Source organism: Pteronotus mesoamericanus, unplaced genomic scaffold (genome assembly GCF_021234165.1).
Source record: "Pteronotus mesoamericanus isolate MK-2021 breed Mesoamerican mustached bat unplaced genomic scaffold, CSHL_Meso_final contig_347, whole genome shotgun sequence".
Lineage (NCBI taxonomy): Eukaryota > Metazoa > Chordata > Mammalia > Chiroptera > Mormoopidae > Pteronotus > Pteronotus mesoamericanus.
This window is the reverse complement of record NW_026555137.1, coordinates 7835990-7858099: the sequence shown is the minus strand read 5'-3', so window position 1 is coordinate 7858099 and position 22110 is coordinate 7835990. Positions and strand designations below refer to the sequence as shown.

Below are 22110 nucleotides of genomic sequence, written 5' to 3'. Positions count from 1 at the left end.
GTCTTTAGGAGACCATACTGAAGCCCAGGTTCCATCTTTCAAGCATTGCTGTGAGGTCCAAGCAGCAGATGGCACCTGGGTCACTGCTGACGTGGAGGGACCCAGTCTGGAGCATTGGGAGGGAGGAAGAAATGGTTCCATAGGGATCACATGGGACTGGGAGCAATGGAGGAAAAGGGGACCTGTCTCTCAAAAAACCACGTGGGCAAAAGTGAGGCACTGGCCTCCTTGACCAGCTTTTCTGTATGCGCCCTGTTTTAACTTGGGAAGACTCCAGTGACACACTAGCTTTTAGAAACATATCTCAGATTAGAGTTGATTTTTTTTTTTTTTTTTTTTGTAAATAGGAGAGTGACCTGATTGTGTATGTAACAAGCTAGCCCAGAAATAACTTCAGGGACAATATATTGGGAAGATTGAATGAGTCTGTAAGGAAGGACACATTAGATGTCTTTTTTAGACTAGGGAGAAACAAGAAGTACACGAGTTCAGGCAGGAGTTTGCGGGAGAGAGGTGAAGGCAAATTGGGAAGGGGGACGGGCTTAGGACTGGGAGGCCAGGTATAGGAAGTAGTCTAAAATGACTGCCTCCAAGCGTTCTGGGGACACTATTAACACAGTTCAAGAACCCAGAGGGGCAAGCAGGTGTAGCGTGAAGACAGTGAGTTCAGCCTTGCGTAGGTTACGGGAGGTGTCAGCAGAAGTTTGGTGACTGATGGATATAGGGGTCTGTTTCCCCTATAAAAGTCAGGCTGTGGATGGAAATAAATTTGGGGAGTCATCAGCATCTAGGAATCCAATCAAACCATAAGAATTGAAGGCACATTTTGAGAGAAAATGAGGAGGAGGAGGAGGAGGAAAGAGAACCCAGGAATAATTTTTGGAAGCCCCGTATTTCAAGGCCAAGCCAAAGAAGAAAAAACTCTCAGAAGACATCAAAAAGGTCAAAGGAAGGATGAGGACTGTTGTGAAAGCCATGGAGACAGTTGTTTTGAGATGTAGGGAAACAACTGTGGGGTGCCATGCGAGGCAGGTGGCTCTGGAAGGCGGGAGGGAGGTGGCAGTTCTATTGCAGTATCATTGCCATACCGCGCTGTGTATGTTTAAAGCACAGCGGTGTCCAGTCCATGGCCTGTGGGCTGCGTGTGGCCCAGGACGGCTATGAATGTGGCCCAACACAAAATCATACATTTACTTAAAACATTACGAGATTTTTTTGGTGTGATCACATGTTGCAATGTATTTAATGTGTGGCCCAAGACAACTCCTCTTCTTCCAGTGTGGCCCAGAGACGCCAAAAGGTTTGACACCCCTGAACAGTGTTAAGATTTGACTTCCATATATTACAAAACGATTACCACAATAAGTTTAGGTAACATCCATCATCCTATATCGATGTAAAAAATATTTTTTAACTTAGGATGTGATCTCTTAGCAACTTTCAAATATATCCCGTAAGAGTGTTAACTGTAGTCCTGATGGGGTATTTCTATCCCCAATATTGATTTATCTAATACCTGGTAGTTTGTACATCTGGACTGCTTTCATTCAGTCCTCGCCCCCATAATTACAGATCTGATCTCCTTTTCTATGACTTTGTTTTTGGATTCCACATATAAGTGAGATTGTACACTGTTTGTCTTTGTCTGACATTGCAGTTGGCATGATGCCCTCTAGGTCTATCCATATTGTCGGAAGTGGCGCGATTTCCTTTTTTGTGGCTGAATAGTATTCCACTGCGTGTGTATGTTTGTGAGACCCGTTTCAGTTGAGCAGCAGCGCTGGGAGTCAGACTGCAGTGGCACAGGATGGGAATCTGGAGAACAAAAGTATACACAGCAAGCGCAGCCTGTTCCTCTAAAAAGTTTACTGATAAAGCCAAGAAGGAGACAGGCCTGAAAAAAAGGGGTATTTTTAAATATGGGGGGTGATGAAGCATAATCTCAACTGACGAGAAGCCAAAAGAGAGGGAACTTGGAACAACAGCTTGACCAAGAGCTGTAAACAGATAGAAGGGAGAGGGATCCAGAGCCTTGGATGATAGGGACACACTTCCTCCAAGGCCACAAAGAAATGTGGGCAAATCCGAATGTGAGAATAGTGAAACTAAGGAGGACAGAAATAGAAGAAAAGGGTAAGGATTTACAGAGGGAAAGGAAGCAGAGTAAAAACGGAAAGAATTGCTAAGCAGCGATAAATGCCTATTGAAAATTTAAAAGAGCTCATCTACATTGTCGTGAAGTTTGTACTGGTAGCTCCTGAATAGAAAAAGAAGAAAGAAACCATTTTTGGATCTTACCAGCAAGGCAGAAGGTGACAGTGAGGTGGCAGTGGGGAACAGACTGACGGGAAGGCAGTGCTGTCAGGCCAGGTGGGGAAAGGATGAAGCCAGGGAAGGACAGGTAGAGTGGGAAAGCAGAGAGAGGACAAAGGCTCCCTTTGCCGGGCTCCCTTAGGGTCTCTGAGCCGAGTTAATGAGAACCAAGGAGTGAGAGAGATGAAGGACAGGAAGTTACATATTACAAAGGACATTGAAAGTGAGTTAAGTATTTCCCCTGGTGAAACTGGAATATTTTCACGTAGAGTTCGGCAGTGTGAGAAGACTTCTTGAGGAGATAGGATTGAGCAAGATCTTTAAGAATTGGTTGAGTTTTAATAGTGGGGAGGAAGGAAGACGGTCTATGCCCAAAGTTAAAAAAAAAAAAAAAAAAAAAAAAAAAAAAAGAAGGCGGCCCTGGGGACACAGGCTGCAAGAACCATCAGGAAGCTGGGGTGGGGGTGGAGGGCCCTGCTGGACGCTGATATGTCTGGAACAGAAGTTGTGCTGGAGTTCACGAGAAGACAGACAGATAAACTGAGTTTGCACTGTCAAACTCCTACACTCTAAATGGGTTTTGAAAGCCTCCTGCATCATAGAAGGGTTTGAAAAGCCATGCCAGGATTAGGGCACTGATCTGGTGGACTCCTGGGGAACCGTGACAAAACGTGGAGCAGGTGAGTGCCTTGAAGAAAGTCAGGGATGAGGCACGTCTCGCTGGGCGGAGATGTGGAAAGGACTTGGGAGGGAGGAGTCGATGCCCCAGGGTGTCAACAGGAGGCAACAGGAGATGACAGGTCTCAGAGCTGGAGGAATGCTGCGAGGGAGACAGCGTCCGTGAAGAGGTGACAAAAACATGTGATGACAAATAGGATGCAGGAAACAGAGAGAAGGAACAGGACACCAGAAAACCATCCTACTCCTGGGGGATGTGTGGACGCTGCACAGAGAGAGCGTATAAGGGTGGCTAGTGTCAAAGGAAGATGTGCCACAGGCTTCTTGTTTGTGCTGTGAAAAAAAAAAACAAAACAACATTTCTTATGAAGCCCAGGATGTCCAAAGCTCATGAAGCAAGTTATTGTCTTGTCGTTTTCCTCATGAAGACGGGCAGGCGACCGAGCAGCACACCATTGAGAAGTGTCAGCAGCAGGCATCAGCCTGGTGTGAAGAAGTGCACCTGAAACCTGTATAATTTTATTAACCAATGTCACTCCAATAAATTCAATAATTTTTTTTTAAACCTAAAAAAAAGAGAGAGAGAGAAGTTGGGTGGCTCCTTTCGTCCCTCGGAGCAGAGGCCTCTGGTGAGCAGGCTCTGTTAATGATGGCCGCGTTCCAATTACAAAACCTAGAAGGGAGGATAATATGAAAAAGGCCGTTTAATCACACCTTGATTTTTTTCAGTCACAGCTGCACAAGGGTAGCAGGCCCCATGCTGGGAGCCCTCCCTTTGATTGCAAAGCATAAAATTTTTACAAGCTTTTTTTCCCCCCCTCTAATAAGTTAAAATTTGGGGTCTCTTCTAAGTTTCCTTTGGGCAGTAATCCATGACAAAACAGTCGAAAGTGCATACATGGGCCCAGCTAAAATAGGTTTTTTAAAAATGATTTTGATGGTCCCTAGTTATTTAGGTTGTGGAAAAATGTGGATTAGTGAATATTTTAAATGAACTTTACTGTGTAATAGGTTTAAAACGGGGCTAGATCAGTAGTAACGAAGAGTAATAAAAATATTTCTCGAAATGGTCGTTCGATGGCAGAAATATGACAGAATTTTATTATATTTTTTGGAATTCATTTTATTTTAAAATATTTCCTTTAAGTTGATTTTTATGGAACATGTCTTTTAAGAGCATGTTGTTTTATAATTATGTGGAAGTATGCTATGTACGCGAGGCAAAAAAGTCTCTCGACTATAAGTAGATTTTGTTCTCATTATGAGACCATCAAAAATGAAACTAAAGATTGCCAGTAATGACTTGCGTTTTCTCCATGTGAAGTGTGATTAACAGAATTTTTTCCCCACCTCGAGTGTGATTTACAGAACTTTTAATTTAGTTCTATATTTAGAACCTCTGATTCTCCGGTGAATTCTACAGTCATTGAAATGCTCTTTCTAACTCTTCGTAGAATGGGGAGTAGGAGTGGGGTGCTGGCTCCCTAGGGCCGCGTAATAAATGAGCACAAGCTGGGTTGCTGAAAGAGACACAGGGGACTCTCTCCCAGTTCTGAAGGGCTGAAGCCCGAAAGCACAATGTCGGCGGGGCCACCCTCTGTCCTGAGCTGCTAGGCAGCTATTCCTCCTTGATTCTTCCAGCTTTTGGTGGTTCCTGGCAATCCTTGGTCTTTCTTGGTTTGTACTGTATCACTCCAGTCTCAGCCTCTGTCTTCACATGATGTTCTTTCCTGTATGTCCTGTCTCTTCAGTGCCTGGGTATCTCCGTGCCCGAATTTCCCTCTCTTTTCTCTCGTAAGGACCCCAACCATGGGATTTACCCACCCTAAATCCAGGATGATTTTCTCTAAAAATCCTTAGCTAATGACATCTGCAAAGACCCTATTTAGAAATAAAGTAACATTCTGAAGTTCTTGAGTTTGAGGGGAGGGGGTGGGCACAATATTCAACCCACTGCAAGTGGTAATGAGAATGCCGCACACTTGCATTATCTCCCGGCCTAAACGTTGTCCGCCAGGCCTGCTGGGAGGCGCGGCCAAAACCGTGGAGCCTCAGGCCCCAGCACAGGGCGTGTGATCTGGCACTGGAGCCGTCCCTGGGGACCTGCATGTTCCACGGGACATGTATTGGATGAACTCGCAGCGAGACCCTTGGCCTTGCAGGCGGCTTCCGAAATCTCCTGGTTCTTCTGTCCATGGGAACATAGTCAGCAAGTTCTACAAGCCTAATTCACCACATACTAGACTAGAGCGCGGCAAACCAGATCAGCTCCCTATTCAAGGCTGTCATTTTTGTCTTCACAGAGGCTGCCCGTCACCGCCGTTTTCTCATTGGGCCTCAGCATCAGGGAGGGAGGTGGGTGAGGCCGGATGCAGAGACTGGTGAGAGAACACGATAATCCGTTGTAGGCTCCGGAAGTGTTTCGTGAGATGGAGGCCCTGGCCAGCAGGTCCCTAAGCCGGAAAGAGAGCGAAGATTTGCTGGCCCCTGGTCCAGTGCTGTTAATTATATCACATGCCTGACGCCTTAGGGGTCACGAAGTGTGGCTTCTGGGACTGGAATCTCAGTTACTCCGTTATTTCCTTGAGCCTCGAATGTTTCCTATGTAGAACGAGCATGATAATAGCGACTCCTCAAAGACCTGTGGTAAAGATTAAAGCAATCTACACAAGTATTTAGAACCGTGCCTGACACATTGCATTTAATAATGTTCAGTTATTATTACTGTTATACAGAGGGTACTTGAGTTGAACTGGTGTGCACATAATCCTTAACCTCGGGAAGACAATGATGGTTATTAATACTGCATGGTACTCATAATTTGTAAGACTTCCTACAGCCATTTTTAAGGCCCGTCACTATAGCCAGTAGAGTTATAGTCTAGACAAAGGCACTGGAGAGAAGTTGGGCGGCTTGTTGAGCTAACAGGTAGCAGGCAGACTAGTGCACTCAAGTCTGGGTTGTCTCATGTGTAGGCCACACCATAGGTATTAAAGGAGAGAGAAAAGAAATTGGTGGATATTCAGGCTTCAGGGATATGGAAAACTGAACTGAGAAGCATCCTGTGTAATTCAAAATATACTGGTTGAAAAGGCAGAAAACTTGCATTTTTAGCCCGCTCTCCACCCCCCCTGCCCCCTGCCCCGCTCCCCCTGCCCCGGGCGTGTTACCTGCGCCCTTCCGTCTGCTAAGCTCCCAAGGGCCCTCCTCTTGCTCCTGTAACTTGTCTTCTGAGCCTGTGCAGCCCAGTGGGCTCACTTCTTGCACTTCTGCGACTTTCTAACTAAACTTTCTCTTATAATTTGAAAATAAAAAAAGAAAACTTGCACTTTAGGCTCTTTGCCATTTGGGCTGGGAAAATGATGTCCAAGCTTCTGCAAAGTATACTGGCTATTGATGAGATGAATCCTCACTCCTCAAGTTCGCGTGATGTATTTCAACTGGTAGAGCTCTGGGTTGTAACATGCAAATCCCTTCTGCGTTTGCTGAGTCTGCGTTTGCTGAGTCTGCATTTGCTGGGACACTGCAGGGTCTGGCTCATGGGCAAACTTGTTTGTGTAATGTTTTGGTTGCCTTGTGTTCAGGAGATAGTCCCATGTGCTGTTATAGATGCGACAGGTATGAGGCCTTTACATGTTGATACTATGAAAATGTGATATGACTGGACTTGCACAGGTGCCTGAATCAGACCACCCAGCCGATTTATTTTGCTGCCAAACAGGTCAAACAAATTCAGTTGAAGGGCTTTGGACTTTCTTGATAACGAATAATTCCCATTTCATTTTAAACACGTGGGAAGTTATATTGAACTTTAAATGCTGAGAGGTACTTTTTGCTGCAGTTTTTTTGGAAGACCTTTTCCCTCTGTCAATTTTATGTTGAGGATTTGCTTTAAAAAAAAACCACTCTACCTTGTTGAGGGCAAGAAACTCCTTTTATTTATTTATTAAAAAAATAAATCTCACCATGGGATGTTAATCAGTGTTCAAGGCCATCCCTCGGAAGAACGATCTACTCGATGTTCTTTTCTGTGTTTGTTGACCAGCTACAGTGACGGGAATCTGCCTTATTGCCATTACTTGTTGCCCTGTTAGATATTTTTCCATGTGACTTGCAGGACCCCCTCCCACTGGAGACTGGCCTTGTGCCTGGAATATGGCAGACACTCAGAGGACGCTTGATGACTCCAAGTGTTTGTTCAGCTCCATGACACAGGGTCATCCTTACCTTCGACCCCTTCTCAACTGCCCTGTCCCCTGACGACCGAGCTCCCAGGCCCTCGTATGCTATCGAGAGCCATCAGCGCCTCAGGAAGCTGCCTCAGGAGGCATAGTTGATAGCATAGCCCTCTTGTCTGCGACAGTTGGGTGTGGCAGCCCGGCTTGGCCTGCCTTCATCGGAGAAATGAGTGTCTGCATCTTAGCCTTTCCCGTTCAGAGACAGCTAAAGCGTTAAGGACCTGCCAGCACCCACTCCAGCTGGTCAGTCACCCTGCATCTAAGGGGGTGACTTTCCCCAACCACCTGGAAACTGCATTCTCCACCACTCTTCAGGATGGTGAGCGTGCGTTGGTCTGGTGTCTGTATTTCCATACTGTTTCCATTTTGAGAAGTCTCACATAGCCTGGGCCAGCATCAGGGGAAATCAGTTCCTTGCGCCCGTTTTCTAGTATGTTCAGAGTGAAGACTATATTAACTTATGTTCCCATGAAATTACATTTTTATTTGCGCTCTATTTGGAACCTTCAGTGCCACTTAGGTATCTGTTCCCTTGTCTAGGCTTCCCCGTAACTCTTAGACTCCCCCCACCCGCCCCCACACACTGAGAATCCAAGTCCCCTTGATGACAACTCACACTAAGATCAACCGAAGCCACCAACTCCAAGAATGACATTTGTGACTAGGGTGTAGAAGGTCTGAAAGCAACTAAGCAACTGTTGTTCAGGAAAAGACTATCCAACACTATCATCACAGTGGCTTTTAATAAGTCCCAGACACAAGCGCATCATTGGTTTTCTTCTCAGAAGGCTTCTTTTGATCGCAGCGCTGTGGCTTCCTTCTTCCCTGAATTCCTTAGAGCTTTGTCCTTCACAGCTCTGCCTAGTGGCTAAGGGCGTGGTCTCTAGACCCACATTGCCTGGGCTCGGACCCAGGCTCTACCATTGACCAACGGAGCGGCCATGGGCAAGTTAGGTATCCTTTTCTGTTCCTCAGTTTTCTTGTCTTCAAAATGGACCTGATAACAGAACCTAATACGTAGGAGTGAATAGGAAGGCGAAATAAATTAATCTATGTAAAACATGCCCTAAGTACTTAATACATTACAGCCATTTTTAGCGACTACTTTCAATTCCCCCCAAACCCTGCACCTCTATACTGTGACCCTTACTACCGCCCATAGGCAGCCTTGGGGGTTCAGATGGCATTCTAAACAAAACAAACTTGGAAGCAAAGGGAATCTTTAGGTCTTAAGGAATTTCAGAACAGAAGCCATCCTTCGTGTTCCTGCTATTCAATGGAAACTAAGCCAGGAGGGGCATTGGTATTTCTCTTAGTCAGTGGTTCCCAGTCTTCGCATGCCTGGAATCTCTCAGTGAGCTTACTAACCTATGAGGGATTCAGCAGGCTAGGACTGGGGTCCTCGCTCTTTGATGACCCCCTTGCTCACCCTTAGGCTGTTCACTGGCAAGTCCCTTGAATTTCAAGTTACTGGTTTTAAAAAGCATGTGTGCAAGACACAGCCGGCGTTTTGTGAACAGAGACCTCAGGCAGTGTTCAATTTAATGCTGGAACTGGAAGTGGAGATTCAGGGACCTCAGTGAGTTATCCAGAGGCAAGCGGCTGAGCGGCAGCTGGCCAGCGACCAGGCCTCAGATCCAGAATTATCAGCTCGGAGTTCGGCTTATAGGTCCCTGGGCTCCCAACACCCTTTGGATTGTGCATCCATATTAGTAAAACACAGCAAAGCAACACCAAGGGCGTTTTGAGTCTGTTCTTCCAATATCTGTGTATTTATTTGTCAGATGTATGCATGTACGGCACTGGTGTATCGTTCACATTATACAGTCTGTTTCTACAAAGAAAAAAAAATTAAAGGATGAGGTTAAAAATAAATACTACATGGAAGTCCTAGGAATTTTTTCCTCTCCCCACTTTGCAGTGAGACTTTTATCTTAATAGGGTGGAATGATTTATGTAAACAGGGAAATAGAAAGTCCTTAATGATTAGAAATAAGAGGCAACATACTCCCATTCCTAAGGCCTTATTTTTCACAACACCTTGGTCCAGGGATACTTATTAAGTGAGTGGCTCATGACCCATTTCAGCAGATTTCTTTCACTGAATCTTTTTTATTCTGATGAGTTTCGCCACTCTCGTTTGAGAAAAGAAAAAGCAGGACCTGTGTTTATGAAACTCAGAAGGTGGACCTTATGCTCTGTATTGAAAAGCACCCCTTTTCCCCCACAAATACCACACATATCTGTTTCATCTCTCTTTGATTCCACAGAGAGTTGATGAAAGAGAGCTGTTTTTCTCTTTAGGAATTTCCTTTGGATTATTCTTACTTCGGTGTGCTAATCCTCTGTTTTCGAGTTTCTTCTGCAGAAATTACATATATCTGAAAGCCAGAGGGCTTTTATTTCTAATTTGCAGTGAGTAGCAGAAGGAAAGGAATGCCTGCAGAGCGAAGATCTGGTTTCCAAAGGAGCCCTTGGAAGTACCAGGGAAGGCGTGGGCTCCGCGTGGTGGGGGTGGCGGAGGGAGAAGCAGGCACCAGCATAAACAGATTATCTCCAGCGTTTTACGGAGTGTTCGGGGTCTTTATAAATGCAAACCGCAGGGAAGCCCGGCATCTGAGGGCTGTTGGAGGAATGCCCTTGAAGGAGGAGCAGGAACGGGAGGTGTGGTTGCCGATTTCCAAAAAGACAAGATGTCAGCCATTTTAATGAGAACAATAAAACCCCACGGGATGATCAACTAATGGCAGGGAGCAAACTAGCCATTATGTTGGGACTAAAGGCCTTTCATTACCTACTCAGGAACAAACCTTAATGTCTGTTTTCCCCAGTTGGGAGAGAAAGGGAATGATCTGTCCCCGGGCTTCATGACAGATGCCCGGGTTAGACCAGAAAACCGAGGAATAATTACGTTGATGAAAATAGTCATTAAATAGATAATTTTATACTTGTCCATCCACTCACATGCTGGAGAGAGTCAGGTAAAAATTTCTCTCTCTGTAAATAAACAAAGTGTAGTGGGTGGGCGGGTCATGAGAGACGCTGGAATGAGGGTGCTGGATCTTCTTCACTTCCTCCTGGAGGGGAAAGCCCTACTCTCCAAATGCCTGGGCGGGCAGCCTCCCGGGACCCACGGGGCCGTTGGCGCACCTGCTGAGGTCTGCGTAAACAGATAGAGCGGATGGGCTGTCATCTGAGTCCTGTCTCCAGCATGTTTTGTGCCATCAAAGGCTTATATTCTCTAAAATAAAAGTGACAAGAAATAGAGTGGACTATCAAATAATTCCTCCCAGCTGTGAGATTTGGAGCGAGGCGCAGTCAAAGGCAGAGTGTGCCTGATCCAGTTAAGAGCTCTCTCATTCTTTATGGAATTTGAGTATTAAATGAAGCCCCAAGATTTCGGGGTTCGGGTTCCAGTTGTTTACTAACGAAAATAAAAGAGCCCACAAAGGCTGTTCACAAGGCTCTGTGCTTCAAATCGTTTTTACCAAACATGTTGATGAGTTAAGTATAAATGAATCAGAAACATACGGTTCACATTTCTGTGGAAATCCACAGAGTATATTAAGGGAATTAAAGGGAAATGTGTTAGGCCAAACATATTTAAGAATTTAACAAAACCAAAATCCACCAAAATAGTTTAACATTTTCTGGTGAGTCTGTTCCAGTTTATCCTTTTTTCAATATGTTTTTCTCAATTGCTTTAAACTTACATTTTTTTGTGTGTGATGATATTCATAAATAAAAGTAACATATTACAGTGAATTTACCAATCTATTTCCTGGTATTAATCCCAAGTAATGAACTCTATCTCAGCTAATGATGCCATAGTTAGACAGAATTCAAATATAAATATGTTAAAAACTCCAGGGAATTTGGACTAATTACAAAGAAGATAAATTGTGAAATGGTGAAGTCAAAGTTATATAACATACTGAGCTCAAATCCTTTCAAGGACATGAATTATTTTAACTCATTCATCAGTATTTAGTGTTGTGTAAGGCACTGTCCCTGGGTGTTTAGGGACCAGGCAAATTTTGAAAAATAAATAAAACAGACATGGAGTATGCTCTGACAGAACATACAAGGCTATAACTTAGCCCATGCTAAATTATCATAAACTCAGAGGTATGGTATTCCTTATTGCACAGCTTAAAGCAATTTCATCGGATTTCTTTGTAAAGTGACTCTTACAAAGTGGGGAAGAGTCTATTACCCATGTGCAGAAACGACACAAATTCCTGCAGTTAATGCTCATGTAATGTAGCATGTGCCACAAGGTAATCATTTCTCCCTCTCAAAGGAGGTGGAAATTGCCCTCTGTTTGAAATTCTTCAAGATAATCTGATTTTTTAAAATTAATTGTCCTATGAGTGAAAGGGAAAATCGGATTTGTTAGATTTTGTTCTTGTCATCGGCCTTGTGGGGTCCTCCCATGAGTGTGTCTAATTTCACTAAAGAGTATTATGCAAACATAAATGTATAACGAAGAGAGGGCGCTGTAGCTTCTTACTTATGTTCTAACGGCAATGCTAAAAACACGAGGGGCCCTAGTTGATGCAAGAGAAGAGGCTGAAGGGGAAACCTGGACTTTAGGGTCAGAAATAAATACAAGATAATTCTAAAAAAAATACCATCCAGCTATGGTACTGCTTTATACTGGAGTATATGCACGGAAACACTCACCCTGTTTAAAAACATAGTTGTCATGGTGTTGATTATTTTCAGGCTCTCCAGGTGTCTAGAAGGGACCAAACCTTCTGACTTCTTTTTTCTTGGGAAAGGCAATATCGAAGGGTCCCTTTGGGGATGGTGGCAACTTAGGGCCCTGCCGTCAGTTGTATAGGCAGTTCCTTGCTCTGATTGAGTCCCCTCCCATTGGAAAGATGGCTGTCCCGGAGTCCCTCGGTGGCTGCTGCCGGCCTGGGGCAGGGGTGTTCTGGGGAGGTAGGGAGACACTTGAATCCTGTGGGCCGCTCTGAAGAGTGGAGGAGGGGACCCCCAGAACCCAGTCTTCCCCGGAGATCAAGCAGGCTGTTGTGTTTTTCTCATCATCACTGTGTGTTCCGCTACAGAGCGTGTCAGCTGAGGGCCTTGTGGAACCAACATTTGGACGTTGGGGGACTGAACGTGTAGTGTGGCAGAAGCTGCCGGCTCTCCGGGGAGCCCGATTGAGACCCTGGCTTGCCTGGCGCCCATACCTGCGAACTTATCAGTGGGCGTGAGGAAGAGCAGCGGCTGGCTCTTCAAGGGGCTTCGGTTCTTGACAAGGCCGTGCTGGGTGCTATCCGCTAGGAAGCCGTGAGTAAATCACGGCTGGCAAAGGGCTGAGGGCGCTGGGGTGGGAGCGGGGGCAGGAAACCAGAGGCGCGGTCGGGGTTCCGCGGCCAAGGCCCACGGGCGCTTCAGGGGCCTGTCAAAGAAGTCCCGCGGGCAGCCTGCGGGGTGGGGTGCTGGGGTGCTGGGGTGCGCGGGCAGCGCGGGGCAGACGGGGGCTCCTCAAACCTGGTCGTCCACTGCTGCTTATCTGGGACACCCGTTACGCAGCAGAACACTGAACATTAACTCTTTTCTTAGAGAAAGTTTTAAAGCATTCAAGAAACCTGTTTCAGGGAGAATACGATCCAACATCTGCAAGTGAAGACAAGAGACCCTAATCACCTTCCGGTGGGAGGGACCCCCAGGGAGCTGTGCAGTCCAGCCTGCCTGTGTAACACGGAGTTACTTCATTGCATGGACGCCGACATTTCTCGTCTTATTTCATGGAAGATTCTGTTAGAAAATAGACTGTGTTGTGCTCTTTTTAAAAATGCTCAAATAATTTAAAAACAGATTATAAAAACAGACCTGCTTAATGGAAACAAAAAGACCTGTGTTCGGCAGGGAAGCTGGATTTCACAGATGGGATGTAAAAAAAAAACACAAAACCCTGATTTTTTTAATGTTCTGTCTCCATACAGTTTAGACTGACCACTAAATTGAATCAAATACTTTGTCTATTTTGCTTTTTGGTCAAGTCACGATGTGTGGGATTTAAAATGATCAGCTAGTCACTCTAGCTGTCTCGATTTTATACCTGCTGCGTACCACCAATATAATCTCTCTACGTGAATATGAAAGTCTACTTCAGCCAAAGGGGATACATGATTTGGCTTCAGATTAAAAAGGATAAATTTGGCTTCTTGAAAAGTCATTTTGTCTACAGTGGATTTGCAAACATAAACTAGTGAATATACATCCTCCAGTTTCGTGGACTTGGGAGGATGAACTTTTTGTCACCCTCCCCTCCCCACACGCAGGCTGCCCTCTCACGCGTGCGTTTGTATCTCTGCGAGAGAGCGCTCTCCGTCTTCCCACCTGAGAGGGTCCCTGCTCATCTTGGAAGCAAGGCTTTCCTCGGTCTGCCCTCCTCCCGCCGTCCGCTGAGATAAGCCTGCCTTCGCTCTCACGCCAAGCTTTTCATATTTTTGACAGTGATTTCCTAAGTGTGTCGACCTCCTCATTTGTTTAATGGCTGCATAGCAGTGTTTTTTTTGTTTTTGTTTTTTGTGGGGTTTTTTTTGGTTTCTTTTTTGGGTTTTTTTTTTGCACAATGTAGTCTTAAGAGACCAGGAACATCAGACAGCTTAGATTCAAATCAAAGCTGCTGGCTCTGTGATCTTGAGCAATTCACTCTCATCTTGGGGCTTTTGTGTCCTTACTTGTCAGATAGGGATGATAATAAAATTTACCGTATGGGATTTTTGTAAACAATAGATAATTATACATATAAAAATATATATATAAAGTATATATATAAAAACTTACCTATATGTATGTATATGTATATGTAAAGGATTTAGATTTTTAAGTTTTTTTCTCTTATTTGTATATACAGAATTTAATATATATTTGTACAATATTTCATAATTTATTGGTACAGATGTTGCTGAAAAATCTTAAATTATATATCTATGCTTATGTTATTCATAAAGCACAAAGAGGAAACTTGGCAGTGTATTCTTAATGTTAGACAAAGATAATTTTAACAGTACAAGTTAAAAAAGAAAACAATTTGGAGGCTCTCCATATTAAACAAATTAACCAGAAAGTTGCCCCATCTTCAGTACATACTGCCTGAGCTCCTTCTTTGATTTTAAATTCCCAGCCTTTAGAAAAATAATGTTTACTTCTGTTTTGAGTTTTTACTAATCTAACCTGGCAAAAGAGACCTAAACAAGCTTAAATCTTAGCTAATTTTTTCTTCATTTCCTCTAAAACATGTGGAATATGTTTGCTTTATTGTTTTAAGGAGTTGTTTTATTGATCCTTTTATATGATCCTTTAGTACAAAAGGTTTTGATAGAGTGGAACAGTGTGCTATTAATCTAGTAATAATAATGATATATTACCGAGACCTGGTGTACCCATTTATGTTGCCTTATCAGTTTCTAGCCTTTTGCCTGCGGTTTTAATGTCTGCCATCTCACTGCGAAACAGTCGCCAGTTTCTCCGGGAACAGGTTCCCAGGGCTAGCCGGCTCTCCTCTCTCCCTCTTCCTCCCCTAGGAAGCAGCCATTGCTGGGGTTAGTATTCATGTCACTTCTCCCCTGTCTTTAATCTCTCACTAGGGTTTTGTCAGGAGAACGACTTTTACCTTTGCTCCTGTATCCTGAAGCTGTATTTCAAGAGCCCATGATTTCTCGCTGAAATGTTTTCCCATGGCTTGGTTACAGTCCTTTCATGCATTGCTAAAGCGAAAATCTCTTGTTTCTCTGCCACGTATTTTTACTCATGGCACCTTCTAGCCCCTTGTACTAAATTTCTACATATCTTTTTGAAGGCTTTCTGCAGATAAAAGTTTTATATCCCTTTTCCCACTTTACCGTGGTGGCCTGTGTTATTCTTACTAAGGTGAATTTGAACTTGAAATATTTTCAGTGGCCGGATTTTTAGCGGTTTCTTAACTGTATTTTATCTTTTTATAGTGTGTCCCCCGGGAGCACTCAGAAAACCTGATCAGGGTGCTTTAGTCTTTCTTTCTTTCCTTTTCTTTTTGACAGGTCCTGCCTCAGGTGCATTGGCACAAATAGCCCAGGCAGCCGCCCAGCGGTCACACGTGCCCTTCCATCCTCGCGTCGGCAGACAGGGGCCTCGACTCTGGAGCTCTCGTGGGGGCCTGGGCACCTTTGGGTGCCTGAGCCTGCACCTGAGCCAGAGCCCGAGCCGCAGCTGCATCTGCAGCCTGGGGCTTGGTTTGAACCTTGGCATTGGCCCTTGGCTGGCAGAGCCGCAGGCCCCTGGTGATGCGGCATGAGCACATTTCCCAGGCTTGGGGGCAGCGATGTGGGCAGATCTTGTGCTTTGCAGCTGATGGCCCTGGGGATCTTGGCTTGACTTGCTTGGGCTTTACGAGGGCCTTGATAGCCCCGGAATGTGGGCCCACGGCCTTGACGTTGTTGGCCTGCATCTTCTTCAAGCCCTTCTCGTTGTGCTTCTTGGCAAAGCTCATGTTTCTCAGGAACTTGGGGTCCACCCCTGAAGAGATTGACGTCTTTGTGACTATGGTTTCTTGATGCCATTTCGGTGCCATTTTTGGCACTGGTCGTGTGTGGCGGGGTTCTTGGACTCGGCCTTATCTGCTCCCAAGCCTGCAGCCCCCGGAGCACCTGGGACCGGAAGAGAAAGCAGTCTGTCTTTCTGAGTCAGTTCTTTAGTGATTCCTATCATACTCTGAGCTGGCTATTGAACTCATATTTAGTCATCTTATGTATATTTTCCGGAAAGTTGGATAAAACATATTAATGTTTCTTTCTCTTTTTCTTTGTGGTTTCCTGGCCTCAAGTCCTGTTTACGTAACATAAAATTGCCTCTGAAACAAAGAACCGTGCATTTTTTCAGTTTATTGTCACCATGGCTTTCCGAAGGGCTTTTGTATGTGGGCTCATCTCTTATCCCAGAGGTATTTTTAAATGGAGGGGAAAAAAAAAAGCATTGAGAGAAAGAATAAATACAATGAAGAATGAAGAGTGTGCAAACATAAAAGATAAAGCAAATGGGGCAAAATGTTAAAAAAAAAAAAAAAAGAATAAGAAGCATCTCATGCTAAAACAAAGCACTACATTCCCAGGAGGAGTTGGGAGGACAATAACTACAGACAAATTCCCAAATAATATGGGGGATCAGATTTAAGCTAAGAAAAACAGAAAGCCAAGAAAGAGTATAATTAAAGAACTTAAAATTAAAGAAAAGTTTCTTGTACTTCACTACAAAGATGTCCAAAGTCAAGACACAAACAAAGCAACCAAAAACATAAAAATTTAAAAAAAACAAACCCTTTGATCCTTGAAGGAAGCCATCGTCCTGGCAGTTCAGTGGCCGTGGAGGTTACCGTACTCTTCCGTTATTTTCACTCCTGCGGAAATCACGTAGCGTCGTTTCTCTCACCCTCCTCTCTCTCCTCCCCTCCACTGCCCCGTAGTATCTGTTACATACAGGTGCCCTGTGCACATCATTTCATTCAATCTTCACTATCATCTTCAAATTAGACTTTGTTATCCCGTCTTTCAAATAAGGAAATTCAGGCTTCAAGGATTAATTTCTCCAACTGGTTCAGCTAGAAACTGCTTTGGGGACAAATACAGAGACATCTATATCCACATCCACCCTCTACCCCGCCTGTCCTGCTGCAAGAACAATAATAAGTTTTAAGAGGAGGATTTTGCAAAAAGTCAGAGAGACAAAAGCCACGAACTGAGAAGCCTTGCAAGTACTGGCTGTCGTTTAATATTAAAATGGCTTCTTAAGAGGCAGAAGTTTGGTCTCCGGGAGTTCCTTATTTTTTAAGCCTGTGTGGACAAGGTCATGGCCATAGAAAAGGAGTCACCACGCAACGTCCTGAGCTGTTCGGAGGAACTGCAGCCCAAGGGTGATACTTCAACTTGGTATCTTCCAGTTGAGCACGTTACCTGATGCTCCCTAGTAGGTACTTAATAAAAATCAAATGAATTAATGGGTGAATAGAACAAAGGATGAAAGCAAGAACTAATGAATGTCACGGAAATAGACAGTGGCCCCGAGGCCCCGCACCTGGCCTGGTACCTGGCCTATTAGTACCTGCGGTAGAACGAACCCAGGAGCTTGGAAAGCCTCTTTTTAGCAGACTTTCGAATCCACACCCACACATCATCCAGTGCCTTTTTTGGCCACTGGACCAGGGATTCAGCAAATGACAACTGTACTTTAGTTCCTCTGGTGTTTCCACAGCTGTTGAGAACAGAGGGAGAGCAGGACGTGGGGACTCTAGCAATATTAACGCTGCTCCTGATTCTGCCATCACAGCTCCACGGGGCACACTTGTGGCCCTCAGGCCCTGGGCAGAGAGGCTGTGTCCAAGTTCCACGCATGCAGTGGATGCGCGCTATCCCACCACTACAGAACAGCCGGCAGAGGAGCCCCCTCAGCTGTTGGCCAGGCTGGGAGGCGCGCACATGACTGTAGCAGGTGCTGCCGAGAGGCAGCTGGGGCAAAGGATGTCCAAGCTCGGGCTCTGCAGCCAGCTCGTCTGGCCTTGCGTTCTTCCTCATGAGTGGTGACCTTGAACAAGTTACTCGATGGTACTTCTGTTCCCCGCTCCATAAAAGATGGCCAATAATAGTGTCTATTGCATAGCGCTTGAATGTGGATCAAATGAGCTAATATATAGAGTGGATGAAACAGTGCCTGGCAGTTATTAAACACTGATGTGTTGGCTATTTTTATTACCATAAGGCAGCTATTTGTGTAATGGGGAGGAGGAAACAAATGGGATTTAGGGTTGAAGACCCACATGAGACAGAGAAGAGGTGGCGGGGGTGTGTAGCGTGGTTGGATGGGCACAGGCACTGGTGTCCCTGTGCACTGTCTCGCTGGCTGGCTGGCGTTCGTGCAGTCCCAACTCGGTGCCAGGTGGCAGGGGGCACACTGTGTGCGGGGGAGGGGCTGCAGAGACCTTGGGGAGGGAGCAGGGAACCTGCCCAGAATTGCTGCCTGGTGCTGACTCTCTAACCAGGCCTCCTCAGCGGCTGGATGGGAAAAAAAGCTGGTGGGTTTCCAGATGTGTGTCAGGGAGAGGAGGAAGAAAAGGAAGGACCCCGCAGCCTGGCGTTCGGATCATGACAGGGACGTGCCCTGCCATACAGAGCTGGAAGAGCCTGCAAGGGAGCAACAAGCAGCCCAAGTCCATGTGTCCTCCTCCCTGGGTTGCAAACCACACTTCTGTTCAAACAAGTCGTTAGGAGAAGAGGCTGAGAATTGACACGTGGAAAACTGCACGACCGACGTAATCCCATTCGCTGCTGCTGCACGACTGGGCTGTATCTGCGTCACACAAATAAGGGAGAAATTTTGCAATTACCTGGTGTGCTTGATTGGGTCGGCCATCCAAACTGGATTACGCATTTTTGTACAATTAGTTGATGCAAGGTACCCATTTGGACGCTTGAATTATCTAGTTTAGCTGTCCAGTGGATCAGATTGGTCAAATTCCAGTGAAGTTTGCATTTGAATTTCCTCCAGTTCTGATTTTTATATTCAAGTATTTTCTACATTTCTAGCTGAAAATGACAGTACAAAGGGAATTGAAAACAATCTCAGATAATTTAGTGATACTGTAAAGCATTTTAATCTTTATTCAACGATTACAAAAAATATCAGTGATCACGTTTGGAACACGTACAGCCGGTCCCCTCGATGCCCAGGTTTGCCCAATCAGCTTAGTTAGAAACCTCTTCTCCTTGCTCAGCCATGTTCTCGCACGCCCTGGTCAGATGTTTGCTGCCGGGACAGCGGGTGTCACCGGCAGCGCTGGGCCAGTTGCTTGTGACACTATTAAAATAGCTTCCATGCTCATCTTTCTTTACTTCTTAAACCTTTTCATTCTCTTCTCTCTCCTCTATTTCTTTTCTGTGGGTTTCTTCTTTGTTTCTTAAGCTCTCTCTCTCTATACTCAGTTTAGATGGGGCGCTGGCATCCAAAGACAGTGGAAAATCCAGTGCTGCCCTGGCTGGTGTGGCTCAGTGGATTGAGTGCTGGTCTGAGAACCAAAGGGTCGCCGGTTTGATTCCCAGTCAGAGCACATCCCTCGGTTGCGGGCCAGGTCCCCAGTAGGGGGCGCATGAGAGGCAACCACACGTTGATGTTTTTCTCCCTTTTTCCCCTCCCTTCCCCTCTCTAAAAAAATAAAAGAACAAAATCTTAAGGCACTGGAATTTTCTTTCTTTTTTAATCAATGTTGCTCTCACACGCCCCCAGACAACCCGCAGAGTGGCCGAGTTAGGTGTGAAGGGCTCCTCCTGCCTCCCTGCGTCTGTCTTTCCCTTCTAGATGCTCCGTTTTTGTGTGTTAGGCAGACTGCAACTTCCTTTTGCCCTACGTTCACATTTTTCTAACTGCCCCCATGCAAACCCACCCTTTTCCTGAAGTTCATACACTCCTGCCTTTCAGTTTCTTCATTAAAAAAAACCCCTGACCTTGCCCTAGCAGGGGGCTCAGTGGGTTGGGCACTGTCTTGTACAACAAAAGTTTGTGAGAGCACATACTCAGGTTGCAGGTTCAGTCCCCAGTCGGGGTGTGTACAGGAGGCAACTGATTGATGTCTCTCTCTCTCTCTCTCTCTCTCTCTCTCAAATCAATAATAAAAAAATGTCCTTAGGTGAGGATAAAAACAAAAACAAAAAACCTCTTCCCTCAATGTAAATATGTCACCTAAGAGGAAGGAAAACTTACTTAACAATCTGTGTGTGCTTTCAAAAGCCATCCCCTCCTGCGTGTCCTGTACCGAGACGGCCTCACCTCCTTCGTGTGCTCTCAGTGCCTTTCTAACTGGCCGCCCGGCCCCCGATGGGCTCCCTGAGGCCCATTCCCTATGCAGAGCGATTCTCTAAAACGCGTGACAAAGTGTCACTCCTGCCTCCGAAGCCTCCTCAGCTCCCCAGCTCATGCAGAACAACAGCCAACATCCTCGGCTGAACCGGCTTTGGCGCGGGCTCAGGCTGCTCACTGACCTCTCCAGCTGTCCTTTCAGTCGGTTGTTACCTCCCCCCCACCCCGACCTTGTGCGCGAGGACACAGCACGCGGGTCCCGGATACCCGCTGCGTCCCTTTCTCCAGTGCTTTTCTTGGGCTGTTCCACGTGGCTTCCTCCTTACAGTCCTTCAAGTCTCAGTACCTTCTCAGCGGGCCTCTCCCAAGACCTCAATTAAAACGCATCCTCCTCGGCACTTCCTGTCCCCTCCCCCGCACCATTCTCCCCGCGTGCGGCCCCTGCCAGCGCACCCTATTCTATACTTTATACGTGTGCACGTCCGTGCGTCCTTCAGGGTCTCTCTCCCTGCTGGAGTGGGAGCGTCTGAGGGCAGCAATGTTGTCTTTGCCTTTCTCTCCCCTACTTGTATGCCCCCAGCACACAGGATGGTATTTGGCACATCCTGGTTATTAAATAAGTATTTGTTGAATGACCAGTTATATGATTCAAACGACTTACAAATGTATTGGCATGTAGACAACTGAGTATATGGGCATTTCGAAAGGGGTGCTTATTAATATTTTGAAGATACGTTTTTCTAGACATGCTTAAATATCAGCACCTTCTTATGCTGATCATATACATCCCATGAAAGAGTGAGTGGTCATTTCTTTTCTGAATTTCACACACCTTTCCTCCCTGGCTACATTGGCCCACGGAAGGGCAGCATTTTGCTCTCTTAGTTCTAGATGATTAATCATCCCTCCTACATTTTGTGGTGCTGAAGTCAATCTGATCACACTTGTATTTTATAGTTCTATTTTTATATCTTGAATCTCTTATAGACCAACACCTACCATGGATTAATATTGGCCTTTTCAGGAAAAAAAAAATGACTCAGTAAGTTGTTGACCTGATAACTCCTATGAAACTGAGACAACAGAACGTACACATCCTCAAAGTTCTGCCCGTGTTCATGACAATCCCTTCTGCCCAGCGTGGGGGGAACATGTGCTTGTACAGCTTGAAACATTTGACATCTTCCAAGTTAATCTCTGGCGCCTCACCGAGTATAAGCTGTGCCTAGTAAATCGTGGAAGCCGAAGTTCTTATCTTCTGCCCTTTAAAGTTAAAACCTATTTAAGATTACTTTTACTTTTTTTCATATTGTTTCAACAAAACAAAACTCTCAGAGCACGAAACAGTGCGGTTAGGGCAGCGGAAAACAAAACAAAACAAAAAAACATTGCAGCATTCTCCTGTGGTCGTGGGATGGCAAAGCTGAGCCAAGCTGCCCTCTGTCTAGATTCCTGTCTCCAAATTCACAAGGAAGAGCCGAGCAATTGGGGCGTCGTTGGAGGGAAGCAGCGAGAACCATCGGCCTATTTTTGTCCCCGTGCGAGGCGGCCAACAGGAGGAGCTGTGGTTTACAGACACTGTGTTGACTGTTCCTCGGAGCTCCTGGGGGTCCTCAGCGCACCCACCACAACTCCCTGCCTCTGCGTGGCATGTCTCCGCGGCCTGAGTCACTCACGAACACCCCAAACTCATTCCCTGCTCACTCCGTCCCCGGGCCTCTGTCTGCTCCTGTGCAAGGGCCCTGTCTCCAGCCCTGTGCACCCACTCCTCTGTCTGCCCCCTTAGTCAGAGTCACCCTGTCTTTCCTTCAGTTTTAGCAGATTTTAACGTACGTTTTAAGTGTCACCTCCTCTGAGGACCCAACCCACACAATCTCTCTTTTAATTCCTTTATTATTCATTCATTCATTCATTCAGAGTAAAATTGAGAACTTCTCTTATACCCTATCTTGAATACTCTGTATCTGTATTCCCTAAGAGCAAAGGTGTGTCTCATACGGCCACACTACAGTGATCTAATTAGCAAGTGTATAATTAATAT

General features: G+C 45.5%; 1 protein-coding gene across 1 annotated transcript; it reads right to left on the bottom strand.

Moving 5' to 3' along the window:
• Positions 1-15321: 15321 nt before the first annotated feature.
• On the bottom strand, positions 15322-15938 carry LOC129073086 (60S ribosomal protein L29-like). The gene is given in 2 exon segments (XM_054576769.1): positions 15322-15749; positions 15752-15938. Coding segments are annotated over 2 exon segments (615 nt in total).
• Between the last annotated feature and the right edge of the window lie 6172 nt (positions 15939-22110).